Source organism: Falco peregrinus, chromosome 15 (genome assembly GCF_023634155.1).
Source record: "Falco peregrinus isolate bFalPer1 chromosome 15, bFalPer1.pri, whole genome shotgun sequence".
Classification (NCBI taxonomy): domain Eukaryota; kingdom Metazoa; phylum Chordata; class Aves; order Falconiformes; family Falconidae; genus Falco; species Falco peregrinus.
The window spans coordinates 2,109,521-2,127,889 of NC_073735.1; the positions used below are offsets into that span (position 1 = coordinate 2,109,521).

The 18,369-nt window shown below is 41.8% G+C and overlaps 3 protein-coding genes across 10 annotated transcripts in view; 2 read left to right on the plus strand and 1 right to left on the minus strand.

The window, feature by feature from the left end:
• Window positions 1-154: 154 nt before the first annotated feature.
• The window catches only part of IL18 (interleukin 18), a 23,289-nt gene continuing 5,074 nt past the window's right edge, over window positions 155-18,369 (minus strand). Inside the window, exons 1-6 of one of the 5 annotated variants that reach the window (XM_055819528.1) lie at window positions 6,442-6,582; window positions 3,156-3,229; window positions 2,180-2,188; window positions 1,516-1,653; window positions 596-741; window positions 155-466 (exon numbers count right to left, since the gene is read on the minus strand). In XM_055819528.1, the coding sequence (XP_055675503.1) occupies window positions 251-466; window positions 596-741; window positions 1,516-1,653; window positions 2,180-2,188; window positions 3,156-3,229; window positions 6,442-6,569 (711 nt within the window). In that variant the 5' untranslated portion in view covers window positions 6,570-6,582 and the 3' untranslated portion in view covers window positions 155-250. Of the gene's footprint in view, window positions 467-595; window positions 742-1,515; window positions 1,654-2,179; window positions 2,189-3,155; window positions 3,230-6,339; window positions 6,583-18,369 lie in introns of those variants that run through there. The other 4 variants (XM_055819525.1, XM_055819529.1, XM_055819526.1 and 1 more) reach the window with 4 other exon arrangements.
• Window positions 10,909-14,453, plus strand: TEX12 (testis expressed 12). Its single transcript, XM_005236607.2, has 4 exons — window positions 10,909-10,968; window positions 11,501-11,612; window positions 11,719-11,770; window positions 12,043-14,453. The coding sequence occupies exons 1-4, from the start codon at window positions 10,909-10,911 to the stop codon at window positions 12,185-12,187; spliced, it is 369 nt and encodes a 122-aa protein (XP_005236664.1). The 3' UTR covers window positions 12,188-14,453.
• BCO2 (beta-carotene oxygenase 2) overlaps window positions 17,370-18,369 on the plus strand; it is a 17,918-nt gene continuing 16,918 nt past the window's right edge. For 2 of the 4 annotated variants that reach the window (XM_027785478.2, XM_027785479.2), the window contains exon 1: window positions 17,387-17,599. In XM_027785478.2, coding sequence (XP_027641279.1) covers window positions 17,491-17,599 — 109 coding nt within the window. In that variant the 5' untranslated portion in view covers window positions 17,387-17,490. Of the gene's footprint in view, window positions 17,600-18,369 lie in introns of all 4 variants that reach the window. The other 2 variants (XM_005236608.4, XM_027785480.2) reach the window with 2 other exon arrangements.

Consider the following 18,369-nt stretch of genomic DNA (forward strand, 5'->3'; position numbering starts at 1 on the left):
GTAGTTCTCTTCCCTTCTATCAGACTGGAAAACATCCTTCCAGGTTTTTTGTGGGGTATTTTTTGCAAAGAATTTGAATTTATTTTCCTTTGTAAAAAGGTCATTTTTCTACTGACTTATGGTAGCTAAGAACACAAAACTGGCTAGCCTTGGATGAAGAAAGAATGAAAGATTTATTTTATAAAAAGCCAAAATGTATTTTAAAACTGTTGAAGTATGTCACAGGTTGTGACTTTCATTCTGACTGAAGTTAGAAACTTATCTTCATGGTTTCATCCACTTCATCTTCTCTTGACAGTTTCTTTAGAATTAATTTTCTTAAGCAGCCTTCTTCCTCAAAGGCCAAGAACATTCCTCGTTCTAGTGAGTATTCAAACTTAAATGCTCTGGCACTACAAGATGTAAATGTCTTTTTGAAAAAGATGACATTACTTTCACCAGGAATTTCTTTGGGAACTTCTCCTTCCTGAGGAAGAAAAAAAGAACAGGTTAGTTCCAGTGCAAGATCTGGGCAGTTTGTTTCAGCTCACAAGTTTGAATTCTTTGTTTTGCCTACTACTTATACATACATAAATTATGGAAAGCAGATACTTACCTTAAATCGAACTATCATTTCTCCATGTTCTTTCTCACAACACATGTAATAATTTTTATCTTCTATCTTGATGCTGAATGCAACAGGCAACCCTGCTGAAGGTGTGGTAGTTTTGTAACAGTGAATGTTGAAGTGCATTCCATGGCCTAAATATAAATTGTTTTATTATTAACAGTTCGTTCAGGAGAGATCTGCCACAACATAACCGTATTATGTCTTATCATTCCACTGGCAATTGTTGTCTTCCCAGGGTACCTTTCCTGACAGAAGAGCCAGGACTTGAATTTTTATGACTGCTGGTAGCACATACTTCACTTTCTGCAATCATCCAATAACCAAGATTTTGAATTTGCAAGAAAGCATGTGAAGGTACCAGTTGGTAGGGTAGGACGTGTTCTTTTATGTGCATGCATAAAGTGAGAACTGGATTTGTAAATAGTCATCTGTGAATCAGGTTATAACTGTAGATATGTGATCTGTAAACAAATATGCTCAATGTAGTTCTGAACAAATTGCTGAGCCTCCCACCCACAAAAAAAAGCCCAAACCATAAGTACATTGTTAACTACAGCTGCCAGAAGTAAGAGCTTTTAGTGCTAAATACATTATCTGTTTAAACCTAAAAACGATTTTTTGTAATCCAAGACACACACACACAGAAAAAGGGGGTGGGGGGTGGGCTTAAGAACTTTGTGATCACAACAGCCCTTTTCTGTGTGGGACATCCTGCAGGCCTGTCTAATCTAGGAATCTAATCCATCACCAATGCAGAAAACACAGAGTTTTAGCTCTCTTAGCTTAGCTTTATTCTTACAAATGAAGTTTAAGTCTTTACTGTCAGTCTCATCACAAAGAACAAAACACATCTAGAATAAAGAAACTGTGCAATGGTTATAGTATATATTTGAAAAACAGTGTACCAGATTTCATCTCCTGATCTGTCACATCTTCAAAAGCTGCCATGTTTAAATCTGGCCGAACCACAAGCAGCTGGCTATTCACATTTCGAAGGACTCTGTGGAGAATTCTTTCCTTACAAAAGGCATCGCATTCCAGCCCTGTAGAAATATTAAGCGAAGAGGGTCAAATATGGTAACTGTAATCTCCTCAGATCATAACCATTTGCTACAGGCTTGATCTTGTCATTAAGGGTACTAGGTGAAATAAGTTCTTAGAATGGCATTCTCAAACCAGATGGAGGCCACATCATTCTTTCCACCTCTGGCTTGTAGCAACCCAGGCAAGACAGAAGGATTTCTCAGATGACAGCAGTCTGCATGTATAAGTAAGTGAAGCTACTGTGTCTGTTCCGTTCTGTCTTTTTGCTCGACAAGTAACAATTGGATTAGAAGGTCAAAAGGTCCTTCTGTCAGGGAAGCCACTATGCTGTGCCTCAGGAGGAAATACAGCAACATCAGCTTCAGGAGGAGGTGGTGAGCTGTAGCGCTCTTTTATGCTAGCCGTTACCAGTTTGAAAACTTGTTCTCTGAAGGCACACAAAGCATTTATGAGATGGTAAGCATGAGCAGGTTAGTTGAGGTAAAACTGATAATGAAGTTGATAAATGATGAGCTTTGAGCTTACCATCGTCGTCTTGGTTCCAAGTGAGCAATGAAAAAAAAAGAAGTAAAGAAAAAACAACATTAAGTTCTGCCCCCACAAAAGAAACCACTTTCTGCCCAGTTTTGTTCTGCAAGATTGGAAGCCAGCCAGCCACCCACACGTTTCCAGTTGTACTCCCCAGTATCACTAACTCTCCAAACTGAGCTGTTTTAACTACAGAGTGTGTTTTATTTGTGAGCATAACAAACACAACAGAATGATGTAACCACTAGTCATTTGAGAACTGGAGTTACCACTAAACCAAGAGGCATGCAAAATGTTTTAGGGTTACTTAAGGTTGAGCAGCTCAGGTTAGTTTAAGTCTAAAACCAAGGAGTAAATGGCGTGCAAATTGTTGTTTTGGTCAGCACCTTTTTTCTAAGCGAGCAAAAGGACAAGAAATGGTCATTACATTACAAAGTGTTTCTAAAGACAAGACTGTTCTCTAACTTTATCCTGTAAGACTGGAAGCTACCCGCTTATTCCAAGTCCACCCCCACAGTATTCCAACCCTCCCAAGTGTCCCTTATGGGAATATATTGTATGAAGCAACAAATACTCCACTGACTCAGGTACTGGCTAACAGTACTTCAAACTGCAGCTTATGGGAAAATCAGGTGAAATCAGACTGATAAAGGAATTGTTTTTCATCAGTATCCCAACAGAAGAATTTATTTCTTGCTCAACACTGTAAGCATTTATATGGTGCTAACCTGTTAACACAGTGGGACAGCTGCCTCAAACTCAAGATTCTTTTTGCCTGGCGCCATAATCTAAGAGCTATCATTCTTCTAAGCCGGGGGGGGAGGGGGGGGGGCTGGTGGTTTAACTGCTTTGAGGATGGCTCAGGTACCATTGGGGGAAAACCCAGGATGCCACAAAAGCAGGGATGGCAGGGCAGCCCAAGGAAAGGACTGAATTGTGTATCACCTTTTGATCAGCAGTGGGTAGTAATTACCTGCAAAATAGAGGCAGAAGTTTTTTCCAAGTTGCACTGCACACATGAGAATCTCTTCGCCACTCATCTTCACTCTGCCAAAAACACATGGAGAGAATTCAGAATTAAGAACAATGCTTCTTACTCTGTAAGGCAAGGGAGTTCTTGGGCCACTTCTCTTCTAATGCACAATACTGGAATGTTTCACTAGCTGTTGAAAAAATGCTTTTTTAACTAATTAGCCTCCTCCTTTGTTGCCTTTTATGACTGTTTAGAATAACATAGAGCATCCTTCAAGTTCTGTTATTTTAGAAAACTTTTCATTGACTTACACAATGTTACATGGGAATAAATAATAACTCATTACCATTTTCTTGTTCTATGAGAATGCCAGCAAGTAGCTCCATGAACATACCTCACCAAATTATGCTCTTCTCTTGGGCCTGCAAAAATTATCTTATTATTATATGCTTATTTGATTTTCTGTTTCTGATTTTTGAATAGGGAAGTGACTAGGACTGGATTAAGCTCCCTGTTATTGGCTATTAAGCCATAAAAGTTGTAAGTCTACGTGGACTGATCTTTCCAGGTTTCCTTTATAAAAGGACTTCCAGAATAACCCAAAAGTTAGTCCGCCTTTGCCTGCCATTTGGAAAGCCTGTATCTTTTGCAACTTGAGCTGGAATTGTGTATGTTCTTAGAGATATTGGGATGTAGTTCATTTTGAAGTGATTTTCTTATAGCATTTTAATGCAAGTTGAATTCTGAGCTTGATTTCACAGCTATTCTCTTTCACGAGTGACACGGAGAAAAGTGAAGGAGAAAAGATATATTACCCTTGAGAATAACACCACCCATTTTAGAAAAACAGCTGAACAAATCATTAAAGACCAGCCAGCTTCTGCACCCCTGTGCCACATGCTTCAGGGCTCGTTTAGAGCTAGTCCAGGGCTCGCTTAGAACTAGCCCAGGGCTGCACGTGTGTCAATACACAACCCTCTCCAAGAACTCCAGAATAATAACCTGTTTTAGCTTTGTTAATAGCCTCAACCTCATACAGTTAACAGCCTGACAGGTAAACTTTATGTTCTTTAGCTTTCTGACATAGCAACTGAGAGTATGTCACACTCTCGGTCTGTTTAATGGATGAAACAACATACATGTTTGAGGTATAAAACAAAAGAACAGTGGTGGTCATAAACTTGCGATACCCATTCCGTTTGCCTATAAATGCCCCCCATCCCTTTTCTTCTATCTTGAAGTTTCTGTTTATGCTGGCAGAAAGGAGATACATGTGAGCAGATTATATTGCTCTGCAGGCCACAAAATCTCCCTATTTCAGCAGTGCGCCAGGGGAAAAAAAAAAATCACAAAATAAACCACAAGTTATATGGAGTCACCTGTACTGGCTAGGGCTTGAACTGTAAAGTTTAGTACCTCAGTAATTTTACTGCTGTTGCGATGGTTGCCATTGAAAGGAATAATTCTAAGAAATAAGCAAGAAAATATTTTTATTTTAAAACTGATGATATCCTCTGCAAAATTAAAACAGCATCTCCTACCTTTAAAGAAAAGTGAGAATAAGAATAAAGGGAATTACAATGTGACAAATGAGGATGTGGCAAAGAATTTCATTCTTTCTCTTCTCAGACGCTGAGCAGTTTTAAAATGTCCTCTTCTATGCCACTAATTTTGTGAAACGCAGGTTGGTTATCACTTTCCTTCCTGTTTCGTTCTGTTCTGTAACTCGGTACATTTTCTGTTCATTTTCCTAAAATGCTTCCTGTGTATGAATGCTCTTACCTGTTTTATTTAAGTGTTTAGAAATAAAGGCGTTTTACTTTCCAAAAATAACTAGCTACTTTACTATCTGCAAGATCTGATATACTTGGCTTTGCGATTGTAACATTTTTGGCCAGATGTGCAAAGTAACGTTAGTGCACTGACATTCACTACCACTGCATCAAACCTTTAGGAGCGTGGCAGCTGTATGAAGTTTTCAGCCTGCTTCTATGTTCCTAGCCTCTGCATACTTTACATGGGAGGAGAAAGCCACAGCAGAATGCACAAAAACTTCAGGATCAGCATGAAATAAGTAAAACCAACGGTAAAAAATAGTTCAGTCACTTTTTGTAAGTAGTGTAGAATATTAAGTGTTTCATTCAAACCTACCAACTCCTGCCCAGGGATTCTTTTACCTTGCACTAGTCCCTGAAATAAACACAATAGACGTATTAAAGCCAGGTAATAATGGCAATAAACAGTATATAACGGCAGGAATTGGCTCTTGCCTGAGGATTTTACCGTGCGGTCAAAACATCTGGCTTCCAAGGCTCTTTTTCACCACTTGGAAAAGACTTGCATAAAACAACTGTTTACAAATGCCAGCTTCAGTAAGTACATACGCACATCAACCCGAAGGATTGGGGTTGGGGAATCACAGTGGCTTCCTTGTCCCTCTAGTAAAGTACTTTGAGGAATGTATTTGAGTTCCTCATCCTATTTTTTATATAGTGCATAGTTCTAGCTGGTCCGTGCAGAAACACAGGTTGATAGCAGCGGACTACACCTTTGTTTCCAAGCACGCATACCCAAGCCTTTGAAACAAAATTCCGCAACACCAAACAGTGCATGCCTCTTGTAGTGAGGTTAAACCAAGAAGTCAAGGACTACTGTTACTTGCAAGCAGAGGGAAAGGCACTTACTGATCAAGGATTAAAGGTTTTCGGTTAAAATTACATTGGGTTTAAGGGGTGATGCACACTGGATGGCTCGGTTTAAGGGGTAAGGCACGCGGGACGGCTCGGTTTAAGGGGTGAAGCGCCCGGGACGGCTCCACTCCTTCCCCTGGTGCGCAGCAGAAGATGGCTAGACCTTTTGCCACGCAGACCGGCCGTTAGAGGCCGAGAGGCGGCTGTAGCTGCCCGCTGGGGTGAGCGCAGCGGGCCCGGGCTTGCCCCGCGGGGCGGGCTGCGGCCGGGACTGACGGCGGGCTGGCCCCGTGCCACCGAGCACCAGCAGCATCCCCGGCAGCGCCGCTCCGCGCCCGGCCCCAGCGCCTGCTCCGCGCCGGGAGGCCGCGGCGACGGGCTCTCCGCCTGCCGCGGGTGGTCTCGGGCGGTCGGGAGCCGGGAGCCGAGCGGCTGGGGGCGGCGAGCCGCCGGCTGCAGCGCCGGGGGAGGGCGGGGAGTCGCCTTGGTCCTACCTCGCTCCTCGGCGAACGATGCCAGACGGAAGGGCCGCGGCCCAAGCCCTCCCGCCCCCCCACGGTCCTCCCAGCCCCGGCGGGGGTCCCGGCCCCGCGTACCTCGCAGGAGGGGCCGTGCGGCTGCCGCCTGGCCGCGGCGCTCCGGGCTCCCGTCCCCGCCCGCCCCCCTCCGTGCCTGCCCACGGGCGGGCGCGAAGGCGGGGAGGGGGTTTTATAGCGGCTTGCATCACCGTTCGGCCAAATCTGCCGGCTGCACAGCCTGCAGAGGAAACTGGGGCTCTTTCCCAAGATATTTGTCTATGTCTGCATTTATTCAGCCGCACTTCCCCTCCGCGGCGGGGAAAGCAAGCCACGCAAACCTGGGGTTACGAGGAAGCCTTCGGCACCTCCCATCATCTCACACAGATGTTGTCAGAGGACACATCTTGTTTCTACAGCAGCTTGTTGCACTTTGTCTGCTGGGTCTGTAAAGTCTCAAATAGCAGTTTTGAAACAGGTACTAGCCATCAGAGCACAGACTTCCCCTTCTCCACACACTTGCGAGTTGCCCGTAAACATCGTGTACTGCCTTGGGGGAAGCCAGTTTAGAATTGAAAACACGTTGCATGGATCTAGTCCTTGATAACAATGATACCAATGAAGATACCACTGGTGTCTGGTGGGAAATCCTCAAATTGTCTCCCATCATCCTCTCCTACCTAAGTACCATCAGGGAGGAATTTATGTTCCCCACAGGGAAACAGCCAGAAACTGTGGCTAGCAGTTGAAGCCAGACTAGTAGAGAGGTCCTGATTTACTAGCTGTAACTTGTTTCCCATGCATGTACTAATTGTGATAGGGATTACTTATACCCAACAGCTGCAGCTCCGAAGTGTGATGCTTTTTGAAATATAAGTGCTGCCTTCGGTGGTTGTGGAATGGTTTTTGCAATAAATGCTGCTGCAACTGCACTGGCAAACACTGTAGCGATGGGACAACTAAGGCCACAAAAAACAGTAAGGTAAACTTAGGAATTAACCAATATTTTGTATAGTCTGCAGAATTTGGCAGTTAGCTGGAATGCCTTGATTTTCTGTTTGTGATGCTGATGAGCATTAAAGCATTCCCGTGTAGCTTGGTGAGTAAATTGAAGAGGCTCAAAAGTTTTAGCACTGGACTGGGGGGAACCCAACACACCAGAACTCCCCAAAAACCCAAACCTCTAGCTAAAATAAAATCTAAGACTCTCAGATGTTCTTTTGCTTGTCTGCATGCCTGTTACTGCTGCAGAAGAAAACCAAACCAACCAAACGCACACACGCACCAAACAAAAAACAAACAAAAAAAAAAGCACAATAGAGGTGTGTAGGGAATGCTTCAATGTCTGCATCTTAAAACTAGGGAGATAATTTTGAGGTCAAAGGTGCATCTTTCAACCTCATCTGAAATAATAATCCTAAAAAATAGAGCTATACTTTGCTAATAACCATGGATTCTGAGTATTCTACCCACAAGGAGCAGCATGTTCATAGACATGTTAAGACAAACCACCTGTGCTACAGAAATTTATCTTCTTTCTTTAAAGTTGTTGAAAAAGTAATTAAATTGATTCAGAAGATTTCTAAAAAGCAGAGGAATTCAGCAACAGAGTTAAACCTCGTGTTTCTGACAGACAAACAAAGAACAATACATTTTTGGCAGCTACTGTTTTCAGATAAGAACTATATATCCCTATTTACAGATAGTCACTCACACTGACTGAATTCCAACCAGACAGCAGTATTGTGCCATCCCCTTTCAACATCCTCTTTTGTTACATGGCATTCCGTACATGTGGACTTGTGTTTATCTAAACCTGTATACCAGAGAGAGATCCAAATTTGATTTAAACATATAGATCTAGCTTATTTCTGTATACAACAACTGTAAGTCTACCATTCCTCTTGGTACTTTATTTGAATGGTTGGTTCTTACAGGAAAAAATCTTTCTAAGTTTAAATCTTTCTAAATTTAACTGGCTTCTGGTTCTGGTCACCCGTTTCTGTGCGTTTTCCTGATAGCCATTTCGTAACCAATAGTTAGTTCCTGCCTGTGAAGTATGATCAAATTGCCTTTTGGTCTTTTTCAACTAAAATAAAAAGCTTCAGCCCTTTAAGTTTCTACTTCTGCATAATTTTCTTCAGCTTCAGAATAATATTAATGTCTCTTTTCTTCAGCTGACTTCTAACATTTTTTGAAAATTTGGGCGCCAGACCTTTATTCAGAACGGTTCCTCATTTGGGTGATACTGCTTGTACTTCTTGATCCCAGATACCTAACTTTTCATTTCACTTTGGAAAAAAAATAATTTAAGTTAATGCTGTAACAATTATTTCTCATTAAGTTTAAATTTACATTCAGATCACTAGTGTGTTTTTTTAAATAATTATTTAAATTAAATAATATTGTACTTGGTACCTTAATTTGTGCAAAAGCACCAGAACCAGTGCCAGTCAGCCAACTTTATTTATTCTAAAGAAACTGGAACTACTTTCAGAGTAACGGCTTAGATAATTTTCTTTTTTTTAGTCTGAGCTTTCTCCATAGTCTATCACATCCATAAGGTACTGAAGTGGCAAAACTATTCAGATGTTTCATTTATTTTAATTCAGATGGTCTGTTAATAAAAATATCCTAACATACTAATGGTAACTCAATTAGGTAAACACTTTTAAGAAAGTTTGCCTAGTGTAGTCCTTCATATGTTTCTTAATGTTTAAATGATATTGCTAATAACATAAATATATATAAATTTTTTGAGAATTAAATTGTGGGCCATGGCAGCATATTGAATACTGTTTCTACTTTAGGAACTATTTAGTTCTTGTTCTTCCAGCAGTTTAATTACTTGTCCTGAATTTTGACTTTCAGAGCCTATTTGAATAACACGTGTAAGGTTAAGAACCTTTCTTTTCTTAAAAACATACAGACACAAAAAAACTCAGAGAAAATATTACCTTTACTCCAACACAAGTTCAACTCTTGCGATGATTGTCTTCACTGTCGCTTTAATGCAGCCAGGCTTTAGAAACGCAGTAGCTTGATAAAGCGTTTAATACTTTTGGCTGACAACGTGATGTTTAATACTGAAAGAGCTCTCCTGAATCACTGCGTGTAGCTTCTTCCTGTTTTAAGCAAGCCACTTCATCACGTCATCTACTCGGTCCTTTCTCGGTTGTTTCTCAATGAACCCCAATGCAGCTTACCTACCAATGGGAAGTGCTGCGTAAGGATAGCACAATCTTGTTTTCCATTGTCTAATTGTAGAGGTGTTAGTCATTTTAGTGACAGTAACCTGTCAGGTTTTACTAGTTCATGGCTTGTCCTTTGAAAGGGATCCACCTCACCTCATCTGTCATTTCGCTGTCATCTCAAAACATCTCAAAATCCCAGTGATTCCAGTTGGGGCTGGATCTACCACAGGTGCTCAGGAGACAAAATACGACAGGAATTGTGTGAGCAGACTGCAGGACACTTCAGATAGCTACAGGTGGTCTCATCATGCTCGACCATGTCACGGGGGCGAAGTGCTCCTTCCTGGGGTGGTGGAACGGGGGTTTTGGCACTACACTGAGGCTGGTACAAGCCTTCTTGGCTGGGCCCGGCCGCACAGCCCCTGCCCGGCAGCCTGCCCATTGCCTGCCACAGCCCCCCGGCTGGAGCAGGGCTGCCGGCCCCACTCCTGCCCACCTGAGGTGCCGGCAGCCGGGCGTGTGAGGAGGGGGGCTGGCCGCACTGCCTGTCAGCTCCCACCGCCTGAGAAAAGAGGGGGAGAGGGCCTGAGGGCCAGAGGAGAGGGGGCCTGAGGGCCTGAGGAGAGAGCGTGAGGGCCAGAGGCGCCTGAAGTCCTGCGGGGAGAGAGCCTGAGGGCCAGAGGGGAGAGGGCCAGAGGAGAGGGGGCCTGAGGGGAGAGGGCCAGAGGGGAGAGGGCCTGAGGGCCAGAGGAGAGGGGGCCTCAGGGCCAGAGGAGAGGGCCTGAGGAGAGAGGCCCTGAGAGGAGAGGGCCTGAGGGGGGAGGGCCTGAGGGCCAGGGGGGAGGGCCTGAGGAGAGGGCTGCAGGGGGCCACCGATGGCCCTCAGGGTGCGAGGTGCTGGGGGAGCATAGGTGGAGCTGAGGAGGAACAGCGCCCATTTGGGCAAGGCAGAATCGGTGTCAGCAGCCCCAGGGCCGAACCACGGCCCTGCCGGGAGCCCCAGGGCCGGGAGCCCCAGGGCCGGGAGCCCCAGGGCCGGGAGCCCCAGGGCCGGGAGCCCCAGGGCCGGGAGCCCCAGGGCCGGGAGCCCCAGGGCCGGGAGCCCCAGGGCCGGGAGCCCCAGGGCCGGGAGCCCCAGGGCCGGGAGCCCCAGGGCCGGCACTTGGACCTGCTCTCTTCACTGCACACACCGTGCCCTGAGGTGCTGCCTCTCTGCGGCGAGGAGAGCTCCTTCACAGAGGAGCTTGCACAGGTACTGCTTACAGGTTTTACATGGTATTTTAATATAGATGTGTTCTCCAGTCGCACAAAGATAACCCCTTACCAAATGTGACGTACTTTTTATCAGGCAACGATGACAAGCAACACACAAAAACCTGATGAAAATAGAAGTAAACGGAAAAAAGAGATGGAGGTGAGCGGTACTGTATAAGGAAGGGAGGGAGTACCTGGACCCTTCTGGCCCCAGGGGAGTGACACAAACTGTTATAAAACGGCCCCATGTCCTTCTGTGGCATTGCTGTGGGTTCCTCTCAAGGAGAGAGGGCATAGCACTCCATGGCAGTTTACAGGGGTTAGGGGAAAAAATATGTGACGTTCTTATGCAAGTAGACTGTACAGTTTCTCTTAAGTGTTTGAAGAAAAACAAAACTGGGTGTGCACTGCAATGCAGTTATGAAGGACTTCTTGAGAGCGAGCTTCCGAAGCACACCAGCTTTTAGTGATACAAGCAAAGATCTCAACCTGGTGCTTCCCACGAACTCCCCTAGGTGCTCTGCCTGTTCACAGTGGATGGTGTTGATGCTGTGAAGCCAACAATACACTTCCTTTGAAAGCAGTCTCTCAAGATTTTTTAAAACCTCTTTTTTTCTCAGTTAAACTCTTATCTGTGCTAAGCTTGTTTTAAGTCCTAGAACCTGTATTTTTTTATGTGCTCTTGTTATTAGAATGAAGCTTCGGAAAATCCTCAGTTGTCCTCCCTTGACAAAACAGATTTGGCTTTTTCTGAGGGCTCGCAGTCCCTTCACAAAGCTGAACCACTGGAAAAAGTTTTAAATGGTGATGTATTAAATATACTGCAAGTGCCTATGTAATTATCTAATTCGATGTTGCCACAAAAAATCATTCAAATGTTTAAATAAAATTACTTCTTTTTTTTTAACAGAGATGAACAAAGAAATTATGAACTTGTTATCAAAATATGCTCACATATTAAGGCAAGTTAACTTTCTGTCCTATACAGCAGTTTTCTAATTTCTCTAGATAAGATGGATTACTGTGGCTGCAGTTTAGAGAAATTTGTGCTGAAAACTACCTACCACAGATCTTGAAAGAAAAAAGCTGTTTTCTGTTACAACAGAGAACTGATTTGGTCAGAAACAGAGTATTGACAGATACAAATTTTTAAGAAAAGCATAAAAGCAGTTCTAAGTAGTGAAAAAGTTAATGGTGTCAGTATTGATTTTAACTACAGATTTTTTCAATTAAGTGAGAGAGCAGCGATGGATGCTTCTTATGTCCAAGAACTTGATGGGATCTTAAAAGAAGCAAGGACCATAGAAACCCACTTAAAACAGAAAAGAGAGAGTCTGAAACAGAAATTCACTGTGATTGCAAGTACTCTGCAAAGCTAAATGGAGTTTGTTAGATTGCAGAAATGCAGAGCAAAACTTGTAGTATATTTTGTGTATTAAAATAGAGACTGAGTGCAATGATAAATGTTTCATAAATGTATTAAATATTTCTAGCAGTTCAGGAAACTTTCATCAACTTAAGCAGCAACTTTTTTAAAATAAGTAGATACGATACATGGGATAGTGGTAGATAGTAACAATATGAAATATCCATTTAAAATCCTATTGCTCCAAGGGATTCTATACATTAAAAGATCTTTTTTTACTTGTTGATACATCACTTAGGCTGTCCCTAAACTTCCATCCCCAGAAAATACTGGAAGCATTTGAAAAAGAAAGTAGAAAGAATTTTGCATTGTTTGGCTTTAAGGTTATGGAAGTTTAATGCAACTGAATTCTGAAGCAGCCATGGTATTTCTAATGTTACTGCTAAGGGTGTTTTTTTCTTTTATTGTCACAACCAGTCTCTCACTCTAGAATATAGTATAGAAATATATCTATGAAACATGGGATTTTGCAATGTAAGTGGAAAAGGACCTCAGATTATTTTATGGTTGGGGTTTTTTTGTGTTTTCTTTCTACTGTAGAAAATGTTTTGGTGCTAAAATCTTAGTAGAATGTACTTGCAATCTTACTTCCATTTTGTCTCAGAATATAAATAGATTGAAAAGATCAGCTTAGAAATAGTGTTCTATATATAAAGAGATATAAAGTCTTAACTTGAAAATATATTTTAATACTTCTACAGCTTTTCAAGTGAAACCAATGCCATTCTGATATAAACATAAAAGCACATCATCAAAACTCTGCTGGTAATGTCAATAAATAGAGTGACATCTAGATGATGTTAACATAATCTAGAATTACACTGCTCTTTTATTTTGTTATTTAGAATCATCAGTATTATTTGCTGTATATCCAGTTTATTTAAAGATGCTTATGGTGGTTTTGAGCACTTTTTCTTTCTTGTCATTTGACTGTTAAAAAAGGTGAAACATAAAAATGTACAAAGCGACATTGGTACAAATTGTGAGCCTAACGTAATAAAGAAAAATGCTGGATAGTCCTGTTGCTAGCATAAGATATATCCTTACCCCACTGTGTATTAGTTTTCTCTGGAAATCCTTTCAGACTTAATGAATCCTCCTTTCCCCCTTTTATTAGGTAAAAGTCACAAGCACCTGTCAGACTGATACTGTTTAAAACAAACAATGAGAGAAACTGGACATGTAGGGTGAGATTTTCCAGGGTATTTAGATACCTAAAGATGCAGATATGTACTTAGTAGGATTTTCGAACCGCCTAAGCATGTAAGCGCCTTACTTGCTTAGGAATTTTTGAAAATCCCGTAAGGTGCCTATCTGCATCTTTAGCATCTAAAGACTTTCAAAACTCTTGCCATTAGTCTACATCATATTTACCAGTCTTTTACTTTTTTAATTAATCACATCTCGTTTGCAATCAGTCTTGATAATGTTGTTTAAACAGAAGAAAGTGGGAGAAAAAGAGATTTTGGAAGTTAAATTTCCTAGAATATTGTGTTAAGTGTTTCTAAAATCTCCAATCATCTATAAGGATGACAAAAAGCAGAGTTTTAAACTGTCATCTGTGAAGTGTATGAAGTTACATATTTACCTACGGTTATTTCTGTAAGCCTTTTAAAAAAAAAATTACACAAATTTCGTTGCTGTTAAATACCTGCCTCTTATTGAAGTCAGAAGCTTGCTGCATATTATCTGTTTGTGCTTGGGAAAACAGATCACCTGGATTTAGATCGTCTAGATTCAGTTTATGTGGCTAATATATCCAAGTTGCAAACCTTTGGCTCTAGTATTAAGTATTATTAAGAAGCAGAACTTAGAAAACTATTGGATCACAATATAAGTTTCTTCCCTTTAGGGGATCAAGAGGGCACAGACTCATAGTGTTACTGTTGCAGCAGTTTGCTCCATTTCAAAACTTTGTAAAATCCCATTAAAAAAAAGTAAAACTATACTACTAAGAAGAATGACAAACTGCTTAGTTTGGCATTCAAGTGCAGTTAAAATCAAGACATACCTCTAAATGATGACTCTTGTTTTTCTGCAGTGATTTCTTATGCAGTTGGTTGTCATTACATGTTATAATTTAGACTGGGGTCTCTATGGTAGCAAGGGGAGTTTAGAATTTGAAGAGACATTGACAGTAAAGTCAGTAAATATGACCATAGGAACCTAGCAGAGATTATGAACACTGTGGTTATGCTTACTAAAGGGAAGTAATTCAAGCTTTGTAAGATTTTGAAATAGGTGTTTCAAAAACTATGTTTTAAATTGCTAAGAGCAACAAAGCTTCTGGTTTTGCTGCTGAATCTGTGTGAGGATATATATAAAAATATTCATTTTACTTGGTCAGTGTTTAAATTATGTACTTTCATAAAGTTCTAGCTTGAAATCATAAGTTCAGACAGTTTAAAACATCCAATGAAAACAAACAAGTCTCTTGAGTTTAAAAAACACTTCAGCAATGGAAATACCCACTTGCTGGTTGCTTTCATACATAAGTCTCTTCCTGTTTAAAAGGGAGCTTTCCCTAATTGCTTCACTGGCTAAAAATATTGAGTGTTTTTCTGTTGGATGCCCTTCAGTGTTCCACTCAACATCTATATGTATGGGAATACTCATTACACACTGTTTTTCTTCTAAACCATTAGAAAAGAAAATGTTACTGTTTGCCCATTTGTCTACAATTTTCTACCTTGCTGCTGATGTTTCTGCACTGAATGTCCCTCTCATGTATTTTGGTATTTATTGGGAGAAACAAACCACATTTTTTATTCTCTTCTGATGTGAAACTTAAAAGCTCATTCATTCTGTCTCTGAGGACTGAATGAGCTATGCATGAAATCCACCTGGCACCCATCCTATCACTATCCGCTTTCCAGTTCTACTGAAGGAGGTTTGAACAGAAAATTAATTGGCTTTAAAGCTGCCAAATCTGATCAGCAAAGCTCAGCTGGTAACTACGTTTTCTTTAAGCTTCTCCTCCTGTTGTTTAAGCTGCAGTGCCTTACAAATTAACAAGAACATCTAAGATGACAGATCAGTAACAGAATATAAATGGATTTATTTTTTTTTGTTAATGCAGAAACATCTTGGACAAAGTTCCAACCCTCTTGAAGTCAAGGGGATTTTTGACAGTAAGTCTTTTGCATTTCTGAGCTTACTGTGAGTACCTCCAAGTCTGGGAAGTGTGTTGAAAAACTAATACTCAGTTCCTCTCATTGCTCTTCCGTTATCTAAAAGCTAAAAATGCAAAACAACAGAGAATGCAGAGACAGCTTAGGTATTCAGCCAAGAATGCTTCCCTGAGAAAAGGCTAATTGTGACTGATTACTTAAAATGAAGCTGCCTTTTAGCATGGGGGTAGGAATGTGGTTCATAATAGAACAAGACCAAATCGAGCCAGGTCATAGATGTGTTTAAGGCTTGTGACATTCTGTCTAGAACTCATCAGAATTCAATTTTGCTAATTGTAGAATTTTTATGTTTTGTCTTTGAATTGTTTTTGAAAACCGGATGATGAAGGTGGCATTGGAAAAGAGCAGAGTGTGCATTTTACATCGTCAAGGTGAACCTCCAGAAAAAAGGAGGGCAAAGAATGACAGATCAGCCTATCTCCCATCCTGTAGTGAGTCTGAAGTAAATTTCTTAACAAATACTTTATAGTCACCTGGGGAACAATAAATAAATAACGAAAAAATAGATTCCTTTATTAAAGTAGCAGACTTAATAAGGAAAAATGACAGATGAGGTATAGATTGATGTAGGATAAATGACACTGTCCTTGATGATATTATATAAAAATGAGAGCAATCAGGAAGTAGGGGCTACATGAATGAGTTAAAAATCGGTGAAAGGAATAGGCATTTTGTCTGAAAGGTCAGGCTGGGTGGCATTCCACAGTGATCTGCTTCAAGCCTCGCTTATTCCATATTGTCCCATATGATTTAGAAAAAGGACATTAGAGAATACAGTTCATTTTTCAAATGGCAGCAAGCTAGGAGGGTCGCACATGCTATCAGTAACATACATTGAAAATTCACTATAATCTCCATAAGATGAAGGGCTGACCTGAAATCAAGACAAAATTCAGAAAAGACAAGGGAAAAGCACTGTGCTTAGCAAGCAGAAACATTTGTGTTAGTTACAAACCAGAACAATAGCTAGAGTTGGTATGGTGTTACTGCGTGGTGGGAAAAAAAAAAGCTGAGATGTGTTAGCCATAGGATAGCAGATGAGATTTAAAATCTTCGTTGTTCTCCTTTGTGTTAGTTTGGGTTTAGCTGGAGGATGGGTCTGCTTATTAAAAACAGAGTGGGCAGCATGGGAAACAGGGATAATAAAAGGCAAAGAAACCATGATCTGTGAGGAATCATGTTTCATTTAGAGAAAGCACAAAATGAGGGAAGGCACGATAACAGATGAGTTACAGAAAGGACGGTAGTCAGGTTTTCACTGTGTCTTGCAGGAAGGACAAGAAGAAATCAGCTTAATTTTCAGCAGCAGATTTAGGATGATTGATAATCTGTCCCATCTGAAGGACAGTGGAATGGGCTACCTAGACGACTGTGTATGCTGCCTTGCTCTCTCTCAAAGGATAGGGCAGCTTTTAAGAGCTGCTTGATAACATGAAACAAACATTTGCAAAGTGCTAGCAGCTTCCTCTGGGCAGCCTGAAGGAGAAAGCCCATCTTAGTTTGAAACAGCAGAGCAGGCCTGTCCTGGTCCTTCCCTGTTGGACTTGATGGACCAGTCTGTGGTGGCAACCAATACTCCTAAAGCCTTGAGATTCCTTGAAGGCAAAATGGTTACTCAGATTCTGAAACAAAACAAGGTATTTTTGACAGGTGAAAAAGACAAGACAAGGGGACAAGAATTTTTAAAAGAATTGGCTCAAAGCCTGGCTACCTCCATACATGGATCTGTCTCCTCTTCCAGTTTCTCCAGCTAGGACTGGCCGGTACTGGTAAAGCATTTTCCCACCCCAGTGGCAGTGTATTGGCATTGAGCAGCATCCCTGGCCCAGCTGCTGAGGGGGGCTGAGGGCTGCTGAGGGGGTGGGGCAGCTCTCCCGCATGCCCTGCAGCTGCCAGGCCCGGGTACCAGCCTGCCCGGCTAGCTCAGCACCCTGCCCTGCTGGGGCTGGCATTCCTGGCTTTTATTCTGAAATGATGATGTCAGGCAGCTCTCCGCAACCAATCCATCGGTGCTGGCTGCACACTATCATCCTCCACCGGTACCTTCGCCTGACTATCTGATCTGATGCTTTCTTCCAAGCGGAATATGTTTTCCAAAATTTTTTTGTCTGCCATCAGCCTCCTGCTTGCTAATTTGCAGCGTTTCCTCTGCTCTCTGATGCAATTCGTTCCAGGTAAAATGCATAAACAAACAGATCCTTCTATCCCATCATCTTGTAAAGGGGTTTTCCGTAGCTGTTAAGCACTGATGCTGGTACAGGTCAGTAGAGCAATTTCATTTTTATTGATTGGAAGCTGGGAACTACACAGTTTAGAGTGTTAGGAGCCAGCAATTCTTGGTTATTTATTGAAAAGATGAACGGGAGAGACAAGTACGCGGCACAGACCGGGATTACCAGCAGTTTCTGATGGTTTAGAGCTGGTAACTGAGTAGGCATTAGATTCTCTCTGCAGGGGAGCCTGCTGTGAGATGTGTTTGTGGGCTGTGAAAGGGAGAGAGTTATTTAGAGCAGTGACATTAATGAACCTTTGATCTGAACATACAGATGGGAAAGTATTCCAAGGGATTTTGTATCGCTACCGAACTCTGCGGTTTGCACCACCATTACACAACTTGAACTGTCTTTTTTTTGTGTGTCTGAGAATGAGATCTGTTACCACAAAATAGGAACCAATACAGATCGTGATTTAATTCACCAGAATCTCTTGCTTTTGAATGGTGGTTGCTGGTGGTAGTGTTTTCCACCCCTTTAGAATCAAAGGATTGCTTCTGGGGTATCGAGAGATCTGAAAGGTGCTCAAACCTGCCTTGTTGTGCCACCAGAACCCATCTGTGGACACCAATTTACTCCAGGAGGTTTCTTTTTCACTGCATGTGTTACTAAGCTGGTGTGAGGCATATAATCAACTACATCTGTGAGATGGGAGACCAAGAATTCAGAGG